Source organism: Molossus molossus, unplaced genomic scaffold (genome assembly GCF_014108415.1).
Source record: "Molossus molossus isolate mMolMol1 unplaced genomic scaffold, mMolMol1.p scaffold_m16_p_12, whole genome shotgun sequence".
NCBI lineage: Eukaryota > Metazoa > Chordata > Mammalia > Chiroptera > Molossidae > Molossus > Molossus molossus.
In genome coordinates, this window is record NW_023425347.1 from 86,007,202 (window position 1) to 86,024,407 (window position 17,206).

General features: G+C 47.5%; 1 protein-coding gene across 1 annotated transcript in view; it reads left to right on the plus strand.

The window, feature by feature from the left end:
- Positions 1–7,446: 7,446 nt before the first annotated feature.
- The window catches only part of SLC9A1 (solute carrier family 9 member A1), a 52,059-nt gene continuing 42,299 nt past the window's right edge, over positions 7,447–17,206 (plus strand). The window contains exon 1 of the mRNA XM_036255720.1: positions 7,447–8,388. Coding sequence (XP_036111613.1) covers positions 8,037–8,388 — 352 coding nt within the window. The 5' untranslated portion in view covers positions 7,447–8,036. The remainder of the gene's footprint in view (positions 8,389–17,206) is intronic.

Below are 17,206 nucleotides of genomic sequence, written 5' to 3' on the forward strand. Positions count from 1 at the left end.
GAGGATATTTAATAATCTGGGCAAGAAATGGTGGTGGCTTGGACCAGAGTGGTAGCAGTGAAGGTGATAAGAAGTGGTTGGATTCTGGATATATTTCAAAGATCAAATTGACAGTATTTGCCAAGAACTGACATGAAAAAAAGAGAGAAGTCATCCAAAGGCAAAGGAAACAAAAGCAAATTCAAACAAATGGGACTACATCAAACTAAAAAGCTTCTGCACAATGAAGGAAACTATCATCAAAACAAAAAGGTAACCTGCTGAATGGAGACAATATTGCCAATCATACATCTGATAAGGGGTTAATATATAAGCTATATGAAGGCCCTGGTCAGTTTGGCTCAGCAGTTGGATACTAGGCCCTCAGACTGAAGGGTCTCGGGTTTGATTTCCGGTCAAGGGCACATACCTGGGTTGCTAGTTCAGTCCCTGGCTCCATTTGGGGTCGTGCAGGAGGCAACCAATGATGTGTCTCTCTCACATCAATGTTTCTCTCTTTCTCTATCCCTCCCTTCCATTCTATCTAAAAATCAATGGAAAAATATTCTCAGGTGAGAATTAACAAATAAATAAAATATATAAAGAATTAATACAACTCAACAATAAAAACACAAGTAAACTGATTTATTTTTATTTTTTGTGGTACGTACCCCTAGTGGGAACTGAAACAGGGACTCTCTGGTCCACAGGCTGACGCTCAACCGTTGAGCCAAACTGGCTAGGGCACAAGTAACCTGACTTTATTTTATTTTTGTTTTGTTTTATTTTAAATTTTTATTGTTGTAATTATTACAGATGTTCCTCATTTTTCCCCCATTGACCCCCTCCTTTCCACTCCTGCCCCCCTCCCACCTTTTCCCATACTATTGTCTGTGTCCATTGGTTATGCATATAAATTCTTTGGTTTATTTCTTTCCACCCCCCAACCCCTTTCCCTTTGAGGTTTGTCAGTCTAGCAATGAATTTGTACTTCTTTTTTTTTTCTTTTTTGGACTTTTAATGATCGAAACATGCTCTGGTGGCTGGAATTGACCGCTATCCCTGCAAAGTGACAGCTGCCATGGGCAAGAAGAAAATTGCCAAGAGGTCAAAGATCAAGTCTTTTGTGAAAGTTTATAACTACAATCACCTCATGCCCACAAGGTACTCTGTGGATATCCCCTTGGACAAAACTGTCGTCAACAAGGACGTCTTCAGAGACCCAGCCACCAGAGCATGGCTGTAGGGGCGGTCTGAGGTGCCATCATCAATGTTCTTGACGATGACTGCTTTGCGTCCGGAGTAGCGTCCGGCCAGGACCAGCACCACCTTCCCGGGTTTCATAAACTTGCCCATTTCTTGAGAGAAGAACAAGGGGCTGCTCAGAAACTCGCAAGCCCAGGCTGGGGGCTCGGAACTTTAAGCCGCGCTTACTGTCGTCTTGCCCCGGGCCGTCCGAGGGCCCTGCTCACCGGACAGGATCCGCCAGAGTCCTAGGAATCTGAATTTGTACTTCTTAATCCTTTCACCTTTTCACCCATCCCCCCAAACCCCCTCCCATCTGGCAACCAACAAAATGTTCTCTGTATCTATGAGAATGTTTCTGTTCTGCATGTTCATTTTGTTTGTAGATTCCATTGTCGATAGATATGTATTCATTGCCATTTTGTTTGTTCATATATTTTATCTTTTTCTTCAAAAAGACCCTTCATCATTTCATATAATAACGGTTTGGTGGTGATGAACTCCTTTAACTTTTTCTTGTCTGGGAACCTATATGGCCATCGATTCCAAATGACAGCTTTGAGGATAGAGTAATCTTGGTTGTAGTTTCTAGCTTTTCATCACTCTGAATATTTCTTGCCACTCCCTTCTGGCCTGCAAAGTTTCTTTTGAGAAATCAGCTGACAGTCTTAAGGGAGCTCCTTTGTAGATAACAAACTGCTTTTCTCTTGCTGCTTTTAAGATTCTCTCTTTGTCTTGAACCTTTTGCATTTTGATGATGATGTGTCTTGGTGTGGGCCTCTTGGGGTTCATCTTGTTTGGGAGTCTCTGTGCTTCCTGGACTTGTATGTCTGTTTCCTTCACCAAGTTAGGAAAGTTTTCTGCCATTATTGTTTCAAACAGGTTTTCAATTTCTTGTTCTCCCTCTTCTCCTTCTGGCACCCCCAAGATGCAAATGTTGGCACGCTTGAAGTTGTCCCAGAGGCTCCTTACACTATCTTTTTTTTGGATTCCTTTTTCTTTTTGCTGTTCTGATTGGGGCGTTTTTTGCTTCCTTATATTCCAAACCAATGGTTTGCTTCTTGGATTTACATACTCTACTATTGAATCTGTGTAAATTATTCTTTATTTCAATTAGTGCCTCCTTCATTTCTGACTGGTCCTTTTTAATGCTCTTGAGGCCCTCACTAAGTTCACTGAGCATCCCTATAAGCAGTATTTTGAACTCAGCATCTGTTAGGTTGCTTATGTCCATTTCGCTTAGTTCTTTTCTTGGGGTTTTGTTCTGTTCTTTCATTTTGGGACCTGTTTCTTGTCTCCTCATTTTGGCTGCCTCCCTGTGTTTGTTTCTGTATATTACTTAACGAGAGGTATGGGGCTATCTGAGACCAGATGCTGCTTGTTTGAAAGAATTTAGGAAAACCTGAAGCAGGATCCAAGACAGGCCAATCTTATGGTTAAGCAACTGGCAACAGCTTGGGTGGGCCTGAAAGTTGGGTGGGGCGGGGCCTCAGGGAACCATTAAGGTGGGGCTACCAGTGTGAGCCAGGTTGCTGGAGTCCCAGATATGGCGGCGGTCTGCTGCCCCAGGGAAGGGCTCACCAAAGGAACAAAGGACTCTGACAGCACGTTTGTCCCGGAGAAAGCCCCCTCTCCAGCCCTCGCTCCAGTGCCAAACAGCTCAGTTCTTCCCTGTATGTCTCTGGTGCCCCTCGAGCTGCCTCCCCTCCAAGCTTAGAGTGAGTGAGTCCGATAAGTCCGTGCGCGGGCCCTTTAATGAGCTGCCTGGGGCTCCAGCTGCCTCAGCCTCCCTGAGCCTCAGTTCCCGCTGGTTTTTCCAGCCAGAAGTTATGGGGATTCTCTTCCTGGCACTGGAACCCTGAGTGGGGCATCTGGTGTGGGACAGGGACCCCTCAGTCCTCAGGGAGGACCTTCCCAGCCGAGGTGTCCTCCTGATTTTTATCTGCCACACGTGAGCGTGGGACCAGCCCGTCGCGCCCCCACCCCTCCTACCAGTCTCGATGCAGCTTCTTTAATTCCATAGTTGTAGGACTTCCATTCAGCTTGATTTCAGGCAGTTTTGAATGATGGTTGTTCTGTAGTTTAGTTGTAACTTTGGTGTGGTTGTGGGAGGATGTGATACCACGTTTACCCACGCTGCCATCTTAACCGGAAGTCCCAAGTAACCTGATTTTAAAATGGGCAGAGAATCCGAATAAACATTTTTCCAAAGAGGACATACTGATGGTCAACAGACATATGAAAAGATGTTCAATATCATTAATTATTAGGAAATGCAACAAGTACTGGGGAGAATTTGAAGAAGAAGGAATCTTTGTGCACTGTTGGTAGGATTGTAAATTAGTGCAGTCACTATGGAAAACAGTATGTGGATTCCTCAACAAATTAAGAGTAGAACTATTTTTTTTTTTTAATCCTCATCCGAGGACATTTTTCCATTTTTTGTACAGATAGAATGGGAGGGAGAGAGAGGAAGAGAGAGAGAGGGAAACATCGATGTGAAAGGGACACATCGAGTGGCTGCCACCCGCACGACCAACCAGGGCCGGGGACAAACTGCAACCGAGGTACATGCCCTTAGCGGGAACCGAACCCGGGTCTCTCCGGACCGCAGGTGGACGCTCTAACCGCTGAGCCAAACCGGCCAGGGCAAGAATAGAACTATTGTGTGATCACTTCTGGGCATTTATCTGAAGAATACAAAATCACTAATTTAAAAAAATATATGCATCCCTACGTGTTGTTTTTGTTTTGTTTTGTTTTTTTTAAATCCTCACCGGAGGACATTTTTCCATTTTTTTCAGATAGAGTGGGAGGGAGAGAGAGAGAGAGAAACATCGACGTGACATGAAAGGGACACATTGAGCAGCTGACTTCCACAGAACCCCAACCAGAACCAGGGATGAATCGCAACCGAGGTACATGCCCCTGACCGGAATCGAACCCATGACTTACTGGTCGGTGGGCTGACGCTGTAACCACTGAGCCAAACTGGCCAGGGCACATTCCTATGTTAATAGCAGCATTATTTACAATAGCTAAGATATGAAAACAACCTAAGTGTTCATCAATAAACAAATGGATAAAGAAGATGTAATACATATATACATTAGACTACTACTCAGCAACAAAAAGAATGAAATCTTGCCATTTGTGACAACACGGATGGACCTTCAGAGTATAATGCTAAGTGAAATAAGTCAGAAGGAGAACGATAAATACCACATGTTTTCACTCGTGTGTGGAATCTAAAATAAAGTATAAGCAAACTAACAAATGCATACAGAGAACAGATGGGGGTTATCAGAGGAGAAGCGGGGTAGGAGTAGGTGAAGGGTGAAGGGGGTTATTGTATGACAATTGATGGTAGCTAGACTTTTGGGGGTAATCATTTTGTGGTGTGTATAGATATCTAATTATAATGTCGTGCACCTGAAACAGGAAGGAAGGAAGGAAGGAAGGAAGGAAGGAAGGAAGGAAGGAAGGAAGGAAGGAAGTCAAAGATGATTCAGATTTTTGACCTGAGAAAATGGAAGATGGAGTGACTGTTTCCTGGACTAGGAAGACAGTGGGAGAAGCAAGTTTGAGGAGGGAGTGGGAAAGCCTGGAGTTCCATTTTGGGCATGTCGAGTCTGAGATTTCTCTTGAACAACCAGGTGGACATCAAGTGATCAGCTGGACGTGGTAGTTTGAAGTTTAGAACAGAGAAGATACAAATCTATGCATTGTCTGCATACAGATGTTATTGGAAATCACAAGAAAGGATGAGATCATCAGAGAAATGAATATAGAGATAGAAAAGGTGAGAACTGAACCCTGGGGCCCTAGCATTCAGAAGGTGTTGCTGGGGAGGAGGAAGAGGAGAAGGGGGAGGATTTAGCAACAGGAGACTAAGCAAAAACAGCCAGTGAAGTGGGAGAAAAACCAGGAGAGAGTGGGATCTGATCAGCTAACTGAGGAAAGTTTTTGAAGAAGGAGAAAATGAGTGGCGTGGCCCAGCGGTCTAAGGAGACCGTGACCGAATGTGCTGAGGCTGCTGACAGGTAAAGAAAGGACTGTAATCAACCAGGGCTGGTTTTTCATCTATAAAATGACAATGAATAATAGTTAATATATATTGAGCCCTCATTATGCACCAGGATTTGGACTTGGATCTTTGATAAACCTGGGGCATTTGGTTGTGAACTATAAAGGACTGAACCATTGTGAGGCATTATTGTCATTATTGTGATCCTTGCCCTAAATGCTGTTCCTCTCTTTGGTTATTTCCTGTATAGCTGATGTTTTCTTTTTACCTGCTCCCAGGTGACACAAGGTCCTTGGTTTCTCTGAAGGCTTCTCTAGACTCTTCTGACATCTCTCAAGTGGCTGAACCTGTGCCAGGAGAAGGTGAAGTACAGAGAATTCAGTTTAATATTGGCACCTTCACTCACTATCACATCACTCTGGTATTTTAATATACCTTTTCATGAAAGGATACCATATCTTAAGAAAAGTACACAAATCATGAGTGTTCAGTGAGTTATCACAAAACAACTACATTTGCATAACCTCTGTTACCACCATCCAGTAAAGAAATAGACCATTATCATCACACTAGAAGCCTTCATTGTGCCCACTTTGTGCCCCCTCCCAATCACTTCCACTTCCCTCCTCCCTATGTCTTATCTCTGTGTTGCCAGAGCCCAGCACAAAGCTTTGTCAAGAGACCCAGTAAATATTTGTTAAACTGAACTGAGAACCCTTTTGAAATCATTTTGTGACCTGGAGCTATTCACGTTGACTTTTTTGGCCTTGATCTACTCTTCTGCAAAATAGGGTATTTCAGTAATTTCAATAGTTCTCAACCCTTTTGAAAAAATACTTATCATGTTTGGGCACTTCCCTGGAGCAACTGAATCCAAATCTTTGAAGGTGGGTCCCAGGAAATGGTAGTTTTTAAAAACTTTCCAATGATTCCAGTGTACAGCCATGACCTCTTGAATCTTACTAACCAACACTATACAGTCAAATCTCAATTCCACTACTGCTGTGGGTTGAATTGTGTCTTCCCAAAAGATGCTGAAGTTCAAATCCCCAGTACCTGTGAATGTGGCCTTATTTGGAAATAATGTTATTGAAGATGATCAAGTTAAGATGAGTTCACTAGGGTATGCTCCTAATCCAGTTTGACTGGTGACCTTATAAAAAGGGGAAATTTAGACTCAGAGACAGTGACACAGGGAGGTTGCCATGTGAAGACAGGAGTTATACCGCCACAGTCAAGGGACACCAAAGATTGTCAGCAAATTACCAGAAGCTAGGAGAGAAGCATGATACAGAATCTTCCTCATAGCCTTCAGAAGAAACCAACTCTGCCAACACCTTGATTTCAGACCTCTAACCTTCAGAGTATGAGACAATAAATTTCTCTTTGTGTGTGTGTGTTTAAACCACCCAGTTTGTGGTACTTTGTACAACAGCCCTAGGAAATTAATACAACTATTTACATACTAGCTGAGGAACTCTATTCACTCATTTTCTCATGTGCAAAACTGAAACCATAATAACAGTACAATGTGCTAAGCTCTATTCTAAACACTTTACATAGATTATCTCATTTACTCATCCCAGTATCCCTCTGAAGGTACTAGGACCATTTCCACTTTACAGATGAACAAGTGTGGAACAGGGAGGTTAAGTAACTTGCTCAAGGTCATAGGGTAACTAAATATATAAGATAATAATATATTATCCTTCACCAGACTAATGGAAAGCTTTATGAGACTGCGGGATGTGGAAGCGCTTTGTAAATAGTAAAGCATTTTACCCCCGTTCGATAGAATCTCTGTAAATTAAGGACGTTTTTTGTGTGCCATCTCTAACTCTCCTCTCTTCCTAAAGAATACTTCCTTCCGTCAGCGGCAAGGGGTCGCTGCGATGCTTGGGCGCTGACAGATCTCTCTAGCCCGCTCACGTTGGATGCTCGATGGTGCCTATAAATGGCAGCGACCGGCTCAGCTAGGGAACAGTCCATCGCCGCTGGGGCTGCACCCAGCGCAGGCACTAGAACTGGAGCTGGACGCGGAAAATCTGAAGCTGGGCCGGGGCGGAGCGCAGCGCCGCGCCGGGGCCGCAAGGAGAGGCGTGTTGCCGGTGTTGCCGGTGGCCCACGGCGAGCCGCCCCCACCCCGCGCCGGCGCGCTCTCCCGCCAGGCCGCCTGCCTCCGCCTTCCTGCCCCCTCCATTTCCCTGGAATCTCAGCCCGGCGCTCCTGCACCCCGACGCTTCTCCGGGTGGGGAAGCTCCCGGCCGCTTTCTGGCTTCACTTCTTGCTCGCAGCCTGGGCTCGCAGCCCCCTCTCGCCTTTTCCTGGACTGGGTCCCACCCGCTTCTGTCCCCTCCCTTTAGCTCAGGTTCCCTCCCTCCCTTAGTCGAGTCCCCGCTCCTCAGTCACTTGACTCAGCGGAGGGTCCCAGCCTTCCCTCTTCCTTTTCCCTGCCTGGGGTGCAACCTATCCTGTCCCTTCCTCTGTCCTAGGGAGCAATCTATTCCCCACTCTCCTTTTCCCTGGCTTGGGGTTCCAGACCTTTTGGTCTCTTCCTGTGATCCTTCCTGAGTCCTTGTCCCTCTTTGGAGTTCTAGATCAGGAACCCAGCTTTTCTCCACTCCCAGAGGACTGCTTCCACAAGAAAGACTTTTCTAAAACATGAACTTTTCCTAGAGACTACTCCAGTCTCTCTTCCCACCTGGTGACCCCTTGCCACCTATGTCCCAGGTCTTACTCTCACTTTGCTAAGGGTCAAGGCCTGCTGGGCTGAGGGAGCAGTAGGATGCTTCTGTGGTCTGGCATCTGTGGTCCCTCTCTGCCTCGAATCTTCCCTTCGTTGCTTGTGGTAGTAGCCTTGGTGGGGCTACTACCTGTTCTCAGGAGCCATGGTCTCCAGCCCAGCCCTACTGCCAGCACCATCCGAGGCTCAGAGCCACCACGGGAACGTTCAATTGGGGATGTCACCACCGCCCCACCAGAACTCGTCCCTGAGAGCCGTCCTGTTAACCATTCCATCACTGAACATAGCTTGAAGATTCGAAAGGCCTTTCCAGTCCTGGGTATCGACTACAAACACGTGCGCACACCCTTTGAGATCTCCCTCTGGATCCTGCTGGCCTGCCTCATGAAGATAGGTAAGTCTAGTATGCTCTGATGCGTCGCCACAACCAAACTGGTGAGCTTCTTGTCCCATCCTTACCACTTGAGGCAGAAATAAAGGTCTGGACTCCTCCTGCAATGTAGGCAGCCTCCATCCTGCCATCTTGGTCCTTCTCAAGCTTGAGCTCTGTGGCCTCTGGGCTGAGGCCTCATGAGCTTGGAACCAGCATCGTGCATGGGAAAGAGCAGGATTAGGGTATGGATGCTTCTGATACTTGGTACTTTCGGCAAGGCTACCAGGCCAGACCCTGAGGGGAGTCAGGCACCCAGCTGTGTGTAAGGCAGAGAGATGTGTCTTCCAGCAAGTGGCACGGTTCTGCTCTGTCAACAGCAAGTGTGCAGTCACACGCTTCATGGGAGGGTTTTCCAGGATGAAGTATATTTCTACTTGGCCTAAGGAGTTTGATTATCGTGTGTGTGTGTGTGTGTGTGTGTGGGGGGGGGTGTTCTGCATGCTGGAGACCTAGCAGTAGGGTAGAACATGAGGGGTTCCAGTAGTTTCACCTTCCTTTATCCCAGGAATATTATCTGTCAGCTTTGCCTGCCCTGGCTGGTAAGGAGCCCCTGAGTCTGTTTCCGGTCCAGGAATGCTATTCTTTAAACAGTTTATGGGACAGGGGACCCTGGAATTTCTGTAGTTTGTTTTGGGGGTGGAGGGGGAGTAGAGGCGGTTGAAGCTTGGTCTGGCCCCAGCTTACCTCCAGGTTGGCACCTGGCTGTGTCTCAAGGTGGTATCTGGGCTGGCTAGTCACATTGGCCTGCTGCTCAACCAAGTGGGAGAGGGACAGGTGGAGGGGCTCAGGATGTTCTTGTCTGAGGAGATTTTGAAATGTTCTTAGGAAGAAGGAAATAGAAAAGTTGTACCCTTCCAGAGGGTTGGTCTCCCTGCTAGGCCTGAGAACTCTGTTCTGCTGGGTGATTGATGGAGCTTACAGGAGCCTGCGTAGCCCAGAAGTCCCTGGAAGGGGGGGGGGGGCATTTTAAAAGCTGCTTTTGCTTTTTTAGCCCCAGCTAGCTGTAGAAGGCATGAGGGCCTGGTACCCTGGTGGTTTGGGTTTGGGGAGTTTGTGACTCTTGGCAGGAAACCTTGCAGCTTTCCCAAGGACATACAGGAGCTGAGTGGTAATGCCAGGCTTGTGTGAGGCAGGCTCTGGGACATGCTGCAGGAGGGTACTCTGTTTTAACACATCCAGGAACTTGCTTCCTGGTGCAAGGCTTGGGTGCTGTGACAGTAGCAGGGCCTGGCCTGTACATGGACCTGGGCCATTGGCATCTATACCCTGATGGCAACCAGTTTCCTGGAGAAAAAATCAAGAACTGGGCAAGGGGAACCATGTCTACTGATTCAGACAAATATCATGACCTTGAACAAGCTAGGTCTCTTTTCTGAAGGTCCTGACCACTTGTGAAACTGGCAAGAATCTAAATTTGACCATATCAGTCAAGTCATGAAACCTGTCTTTTAATTTGTTGTAAGAAACTCAAATGACTATGATGTCATTTGAGACCACACAAGCACTGTCTATAAGTTGCCCTCCTCTCTCCAACCCCCTCACCTCCCATGCACACCTGGCATTGTGTTAGGGTATTGGGGGCTGGTACACACGTTGCAAATCTCAAGACTTCTGGAAGGATGACAGCATGACCACAAAGATCCTACTCTGGGTAGTCAGGAGTTTGTTTCTGCAGGCCTGATATCTCTAGTTCTAATGGGGTTAGGCTTGGCCTGCTTTGTCCCCACCAGAACCCAGGGACCCCTGGGCAGCGGGAGAACAGAGATGGTGCCATGGCAAGGGTATTAGAAGTTAGGAAACATGGCTTCTCATCCCACCTCTCTCTGTGACCTTGGGCCAGTCACACATCTCCACTTGTCAGTTGATCTTTGTAGTCCCTTCTGTGTCTGCCGTTTCTGCCATTTCACTGACTTAGGTAACCTTGGCAAGTCACTCAGTGCTGCTGGGGCCTCAGTTTTCCCATTGCAAAAGGAGGAGGTTGGATATGATCTCTGAAGGACTTCACAGTTCCAAGAGTCTGTGTTTCTGGCTTAGAAGGTCATTTTTCTGCATCTGAAAACAGGGGAGTCCTAGCATCTGGCCATCCTGGGGAAGAAAATAGAGAGAAAGGTGACCAAAAGATCTCAAGGGTCCCTGTTCAGGTGGCAAAAGTGAAAGCCCATTTTCCCCTTTACCTCTGCAGTGTAGAATTGAGGATAGATAAGGGCTCCACCACTTTTCCAGTTGCCCTCTCTGTGCCTCAGTTTCCTCATGTATAAAATGGGGAAATAATAGTATCTAGCCATAGTGCTGCTGGTGTGCCATTGACAAATTAATGCACGTAAAGTTGTCTTTGTATCCACAGGAAGCATTTAATGAGTGGCAACCCCCCCCCCCCGTTGGTATTTGAACCACCTAAGGCAAATGCATCCCCACCTCAGCCTCCTACAGACTTCCTCTGAGGTGGAAGGATTACAAATCTCTCAACGCTAGGCTGCCACAGGGTGTCCTTCCTTAAGGTTTCAGGTTTGGAGCATGTCCTACTGACTTTGTTTTCCTTTCACTTAAGCTGCTTCTGGAGCTGGTCCTGGTGGGAGGGGAGATGGTACCACCTGACTTAGGGGATAGGGTTGGGGGCTGAGGCCATGCTCCCTCTGCACTATCAGATACCCAAGAACCTAGGAGTTCATTTTGGGGTCTTGCCTGTTCTCTCAGTGCCCCACTGTGTGTAGGAGCTATGTTCGAGCCCTCATTCTGTCATCTGTGGCAGCTGCTTCCCTTGCAAGGTACCCCTCCTTTAAGAATAGAAAGTGCTGTGTGCAGTTCTCATTCCTAATCATTGAGCAGAGCTTTAGGTAGACAGTCAGAGATGGGTGTGGGAGGGGTGGGGTTGGCACTGAAGTTCTACAGTAGATGCTTCAGGCTTCTTTAACTGATTCAGTGGCTGAGTAGGCAAATCACTTCCCTTCTCTGGACCTTTTCTCTCTCTCTGATAGTTAGGCATTCTTGATTTTCCTTGGTGGGGAGGGGCTAGTGGCTTGAGGAGGTTTAGATACTGGGAGAACTGGGAGAGTGACCCCAAGCCTTAGGTTAAGCCTATCCCCCCCCCCCCCATACACACATTGTGATTTGGACCATGCATGAATTCTGCTTTGTCCCCAGTTCACCTGGCTCCCAGTCCAGTGCTTGTGCCAAGGGAGGGCCTCACTGTAACCCAGCTCACCATTGGCACCCACTTCATTTGTTTGCCCATATCCCTGACCCGGAACTCCTGGCAGAGGCCTGGGAGCCCATAAAGCAGGTATTCATCTTGTCTCCTGACCAGAGACAAAAAAGCCTTCCTTTGTCCCTTTACATCTTATAGCTTGTTTTGGTCTTTGCAAGGTGTATCCTGACATTTATTTTTAGAACAAGTCTGTGAGTAGGGGAGAATGAGGATCATTATTGCCCACTTCACATGCATGGATAGCAGAGCCAGCAACTGGTTTCCTATAAAAATAAGACTTGAACTCTCCTCTCCCACTTCTCAAAAGAAGAGAGGAACAACTTAAAGGTCACCTTGAAACTGTCACAAGAAACCCGGATGGGACCTTTCTAAAAAGAAAGAGGTGACCTTTTGCTCTTCGGGGAAACAGCTGACTGACTGCAGGACAGTGGGAGGGGAAGTCAGCTGAGGACTAGGAGGAAGCCTTCAGGTAGGACATGTGTCTCCAGAAGTGCCAGGGCACTTAGAGGGCCTGGGTTGGTCATGTTGCTTAGACTTCATTTAGCTGAGCACCCATGAAGCACCCTTTTCCTCTGGGCCCTGCCCCACCCCTCCAGGAAAGACACAGTCAGAAAACCTGCTCAAGGCACCCTGTTCCTCTGAACCTGACTTGCCTCATCAGTAAGGTGACATGCCATCTCTGCTTTCTAGGACCCATGTAGAGATTGAATGTGGGAATGCCCAGCATAGTGCCCACTATGGCCGCTTTCAGGGCCTGTTCAGATCCTGTCCTTTTGAGTGGTCTCCCCAGCCCACTCCAGCCCACAGCAGTTGCTTTCACTTCTCCCCCTGAACCCGTCTCCCATTATTGTTTATCCACAGCTTTGGCATTAGGCCTAGCCTGCCCTGTGACATCTCTTCTGTTGTGTGTGTGTGTGTGTGTGTGTGTGAGAATAAGAATTACCATTTATTGAGTATCTACAGAGTAGAGTCAGGCACTTTATAAAAGTGATCTCATTTAATCCTTACTAAAATCATATGAGATAAAGGCTATCTCTGTTTGGCAGATGAGGAAACAGCTCAAAGAGGTTATCTGCTGTGATGCTGAATTACTGTTTATTTTCTGTTTGAGTCTTGGCAGAGCTTTCTCGAGGGGTGCAGCTACATCTCCTGCCTCACATTCCCCTTGGCAGGTGCACATGGCCCTGGACTGAGTAGGTGCCCAGTTCAGTGCACCTGCGCTAGGGAGTTGTAGGACTGCCTCTGGGGACTGGGCAGATGCCAGGGTGGGAGCCCTCTTGCTGCCCTAAGAAAACTGTAAGGATTCTGTGCTATCTTTGGGTCCATTCTCTGTCCCTGTGAGTCTGCATGGGTGCACCTGAATCTCGCAGTCAGGCTAGGCCTGTCCCTTGTCCTCTGGTAGTGACCCTGCCTGCCATCTCTTTGATGGTGTCCTCTTGGTAGTCTAACTAGACCTTGCTTCTCTTCCTTGCTTGGGCAGGAGGGGTGCCAGTTAAAGGATGGTTTTCTTTAACCAGCAAGGGGTGGCTAACCTGATTGTGATCTCCTGTCTCTGGGCAGAAAGGGTGCTAGGTTGCTTTTGGTTACCCTCAGGGCCCAGCGGGACCCCCTGGGAAACAGCCTCTGTGTTGGGATCAGGTGGCACAACTTTTTGTATCCCTAAAAGGTAGCCAGAGTTTAGTAATAATTCTCATGGGTATTGTAATTTGTGTATAAAGTATTTAATTTTGATCATCTTAATGGTCCTGTGGGTTGGAGTAACAGGTGATATTGATGTACCCATTATACATCTAAGGAAACTGAGTCTCAGGTTGTGACCTGTCTGAGGTCACTTAGCAGGTATGTGGCAAAGGATATATCCTTGGCCTTCTAACCCAAGGCGCCCCATCCTCTTTCCTACATTTGGGTCATTGAGAGGATCAGGGGGAATCAGAGATCCAAAAGGGCTCTGAGGAGAGTAAATGACCAGACACATCCACGTTGGTAACCTGAATGGTGGTCAGAAGGAACACCAGTTCTTCCTGCAGGTAGGGAAGGGCTGCAGGAGTGGGGTGATTTAGGGTTCAGGTCAACACAGGTCCAAGTTCTTATCAACCCCTTGAACACACACTTGTATTCACTTGAAGGAGGAGCATGAGGGCTGGACTCAGCCTTGGGACCTATCATTCTCAGAGCTCTCTCTGTGGAACATCCAGCCTTGAAATGGAGGACTTTTCCTTTCCCTTGAAGTGTTATAGGTCCTCTGGGAGTAGAAAGGAGAGGCAGAGAAGTGAATTAAAACAGAAAACATGCTGTATGGGAGGGAGGCAGGGGGCGGTCAGGAGACCTGAGATCTGGTCGTAGCTCTTTGTTGCCTAGCTGTGTGACCTTGGGCAAGGCACAACCTCTCTGAGCCCGTTTCCTAATTTGTAATATTTGTTCCTTATTAACTGCCACTTATTAAACTCTGGTTTCAGAGGCTGTTTCAGGTACTTGCACAGCTGGAAAACATTGGAGTTTAAGCCGAGATCTGTCTGACTTGAGAGCCCATGTTCTTTTTATCATCATGCCCTGACTTCCTTTCGGTTGAGAAGTTTTATTTCCCCCCAAATCCTTTGAAACAGGAAAGGTTGAAAGGTTATAGTATTTCAAGTCTTGGCTGCTCTCTGTGGATCATTTCTTGGGTTTGGGGGAAAACTGTGACCCCCTCTAAGTCCCACTGTGAAGCAAATTGTCCCTCTCAGAGGTGGCTGGCATTGAGAAACACAGGAGGGGCTCGCAATTGGAGCTGAGGGCCCCAGGCTCCCTTTGGGAATGCCAGCCTATACAGAGCTGGCAGGCCTTCCTCCTTCCCTCCCTCTTCTCATCACCCCTCCTCCCTGCTTCCTTCCCTGGTGGGGAGAAGGCTCACTCAGCAAACCCAGGACCTGAGTCATCCATTGCCTGTGTGGGCCTCATTTTGCAGCACTCACTCCCTCTGCAAATGTCTGAGTCAGACATGTCTCCCCAAGGTTGTCTGCACACACCGCACTGGGCCAAACCATCTCTTTAGATGCCGATAAACAGCTGATACTTTAAGGCAGCCCGTGATTATATGTGGGTATTTTTAATCTTATGGACTAATCTAATTTTAACTGAACTAAGTTTTGGGTTGGGCCTGGATCAGTGGACTGCTCCCCTTCCCTGGGATCATGCTGACTTCATTTTCTTTTCCCTAAAGCTCATCCAACATGAGGGGCCAGTTTGGGGGGTCTGTTAGGCCACACCTGACCCCTGAGTTCTGTTACTGACTTGCTGGAAATCTGGAGTTCCCCAAATTACCCCAGTAAGCTCCTTCCTGAAAAGATGCGTCCTTAAACAGCTCTGCATAGGGCTCAGGATGAGGTCTTCTTCCTTCCCAGATCCCCTTTCTGGTCTCTTAGATTTACCCCTAAGCCCAGGCTGGCTCTTCCACAGTGCTCAGCCTGTTTCAGACCAGGCCATTGAAGGTGGAGAGGTGACATCACAGCTGTGTGTCAGGCAGAGCCCACAAACTCACCAAAATAATAAATAGCTAACACTTACATAGCACTTGCCTTGCGCCAGGCCAAGTTCACAAAGGCTGTGTCTGTGCTGGCCAGCCAGGACTGAGAGCAGCTAATTAATTCGTCTGTTCAAGCTGGGGTGGAAGAGGCAGGTCAGCTGAAATTATCCATCAGGCATTTAACTTGTGGCCCATCGGGGAACCAAGAAGAGTGAAACCCCTGCTCATTAGGAGCGTCCAGTCTGCTTAGGAGAAAGTGGTTGATCTGTGTGGAGGGCTGGGCTGATTCCTGGCAGAAGTTCTGAGGAGCAGTCAGTCCCTGACGGCAGGGGTGGTTAGGGAAGGCTTCTCAGAGGAGGTGGAACTTGAGCCAGTCTTGAAGGATGGAGAGTTAGATAAGCAGAGGGGACAAGAGAGAGCTATTCTTAGTACAGATTCCTACAAGAATGTAAGAGTAAGGGCTCTGAAATATTTGAGGAATGAATGAGTGCCCGTAGGGTCTACAGAAAGCCTTTGGGCACCCAGAAACCAGTTTGACTGCTCAGAGAGGAGGGAGAGCAAAGGTTGGAGAGGCTAGTTGCCAGACTGAATGCCAGGCCAGGGAGTTGAACTGAGCTCGGAGAGTGACAGATGGATCGTGCTTTATGTGTGCTGCTGTTGCTGCCTGTCGCCCTCCCTCCCGGCCTCCTTTAGCTGGTTCTAATGGAGGGTCTTGCAAGGGCATCCTCTCCAGGCTGGGTGGAGTCTCTCTGGGAAAGTCTCGGTTGTTTGGTCTGCTCTTGATTTGTATAAGTAAAAGCAAGATACCAGAGCTTCCTCAGGGAGCTGCCAAGAACCCTAATTGAATTAAGCTTTTCCCAGTAAGATTCCTTAAGCCATCAACCACACTGTGACTGTGAATTAATGAGACCAGTGGCCATAAACCACACAAGAAAGCAGTCTCGTTAATTTATAGTTGTACCTGGACAGGTTGACTTATGGCTTCTCTTCGTGTTTATGTGTGTGTTGGGAGTGGGCCTGGGGCCAGAATCTCTCTTCTGTGGCAGGTTTATTTTTATAATATGAATAAATAAAACATGTTCACGGTAAAAACAACAACAAAAGCCCAAACAAACAAAAATAAAACCCAGAAGTACAGAAGGGTATTAAAGTATAAAATAAAAGTTCTCCTCCTCACTTCTCTGACCACCCCGACTATCAAAATCCTCAGGGTTGCACTGTTAACTTTGTGTATCCTTTCAGAAATTCTCTATGCATATATGAGTGTGGGAGTGTGAGGGCAGATTTAGTTGTCATAAAGCCATTTGTATGAAGGAAAAGAGCTCTAGTCTGGGAATCAGGGATCTGAGTCCTAGTCCTAGCTCTGCCTCTTTCTTGCATAAGGACCTATGGTAAGTCATTTTGCCTCCCTGGGCCCTAGTTTCCCTATCTGTCAATTTCCACTGTTGAAAGACTCTCTGGGACTTTCCAACAGGAAAGGCAGTCATCCCAGGGTGCCCTGCTCTGGTGAGGCCTGGGCAGACTGTGAGTCCCTTGGAGGGGATCTATACAGCCCATCCTTTGGGGGATGGGTCACTGCTATCATGAGCCCTGGCTTCAAAGCACAGAATCCTCGATTATAAGATCACAGTCATTTCCAACTCCAGCTTGGGGTTATGGGATTAAATAAATGGGTCCTCAGAAAGCCCACTCTCTTGCTGGGGAAGTAAGACAACACACATGGGAGAAAACACAGGTTAGAAATTGTGTGGCTCAGTGGTTGAGTGTCAGCCCATGCACCAAGATGTCGCCAGTTCAATTCCCGGTCAAAGCACATGTTTAGGTCGTGGGCCAAATTCCTGGGGGGGGGGGGGGGGCATGCAGGAGGTGGCCAGTTGATGTTCTTTCTCATCCATGTTTCTATCTGTCTCTCTCCCTTCCTCTCTCTGAAGAAAAAAAAGAAAGAAATTGCATGGCTCAGGCTGGGATGTTGAGGGTATCAGAGAGGAGAGAAGACGGAAGTCTTCCTGAAGGAAGTGATCTTGAGCAGTGGGTCAGGTGGAGAAGCCCTTGTTCAGGAGGGCTTGCTGTTA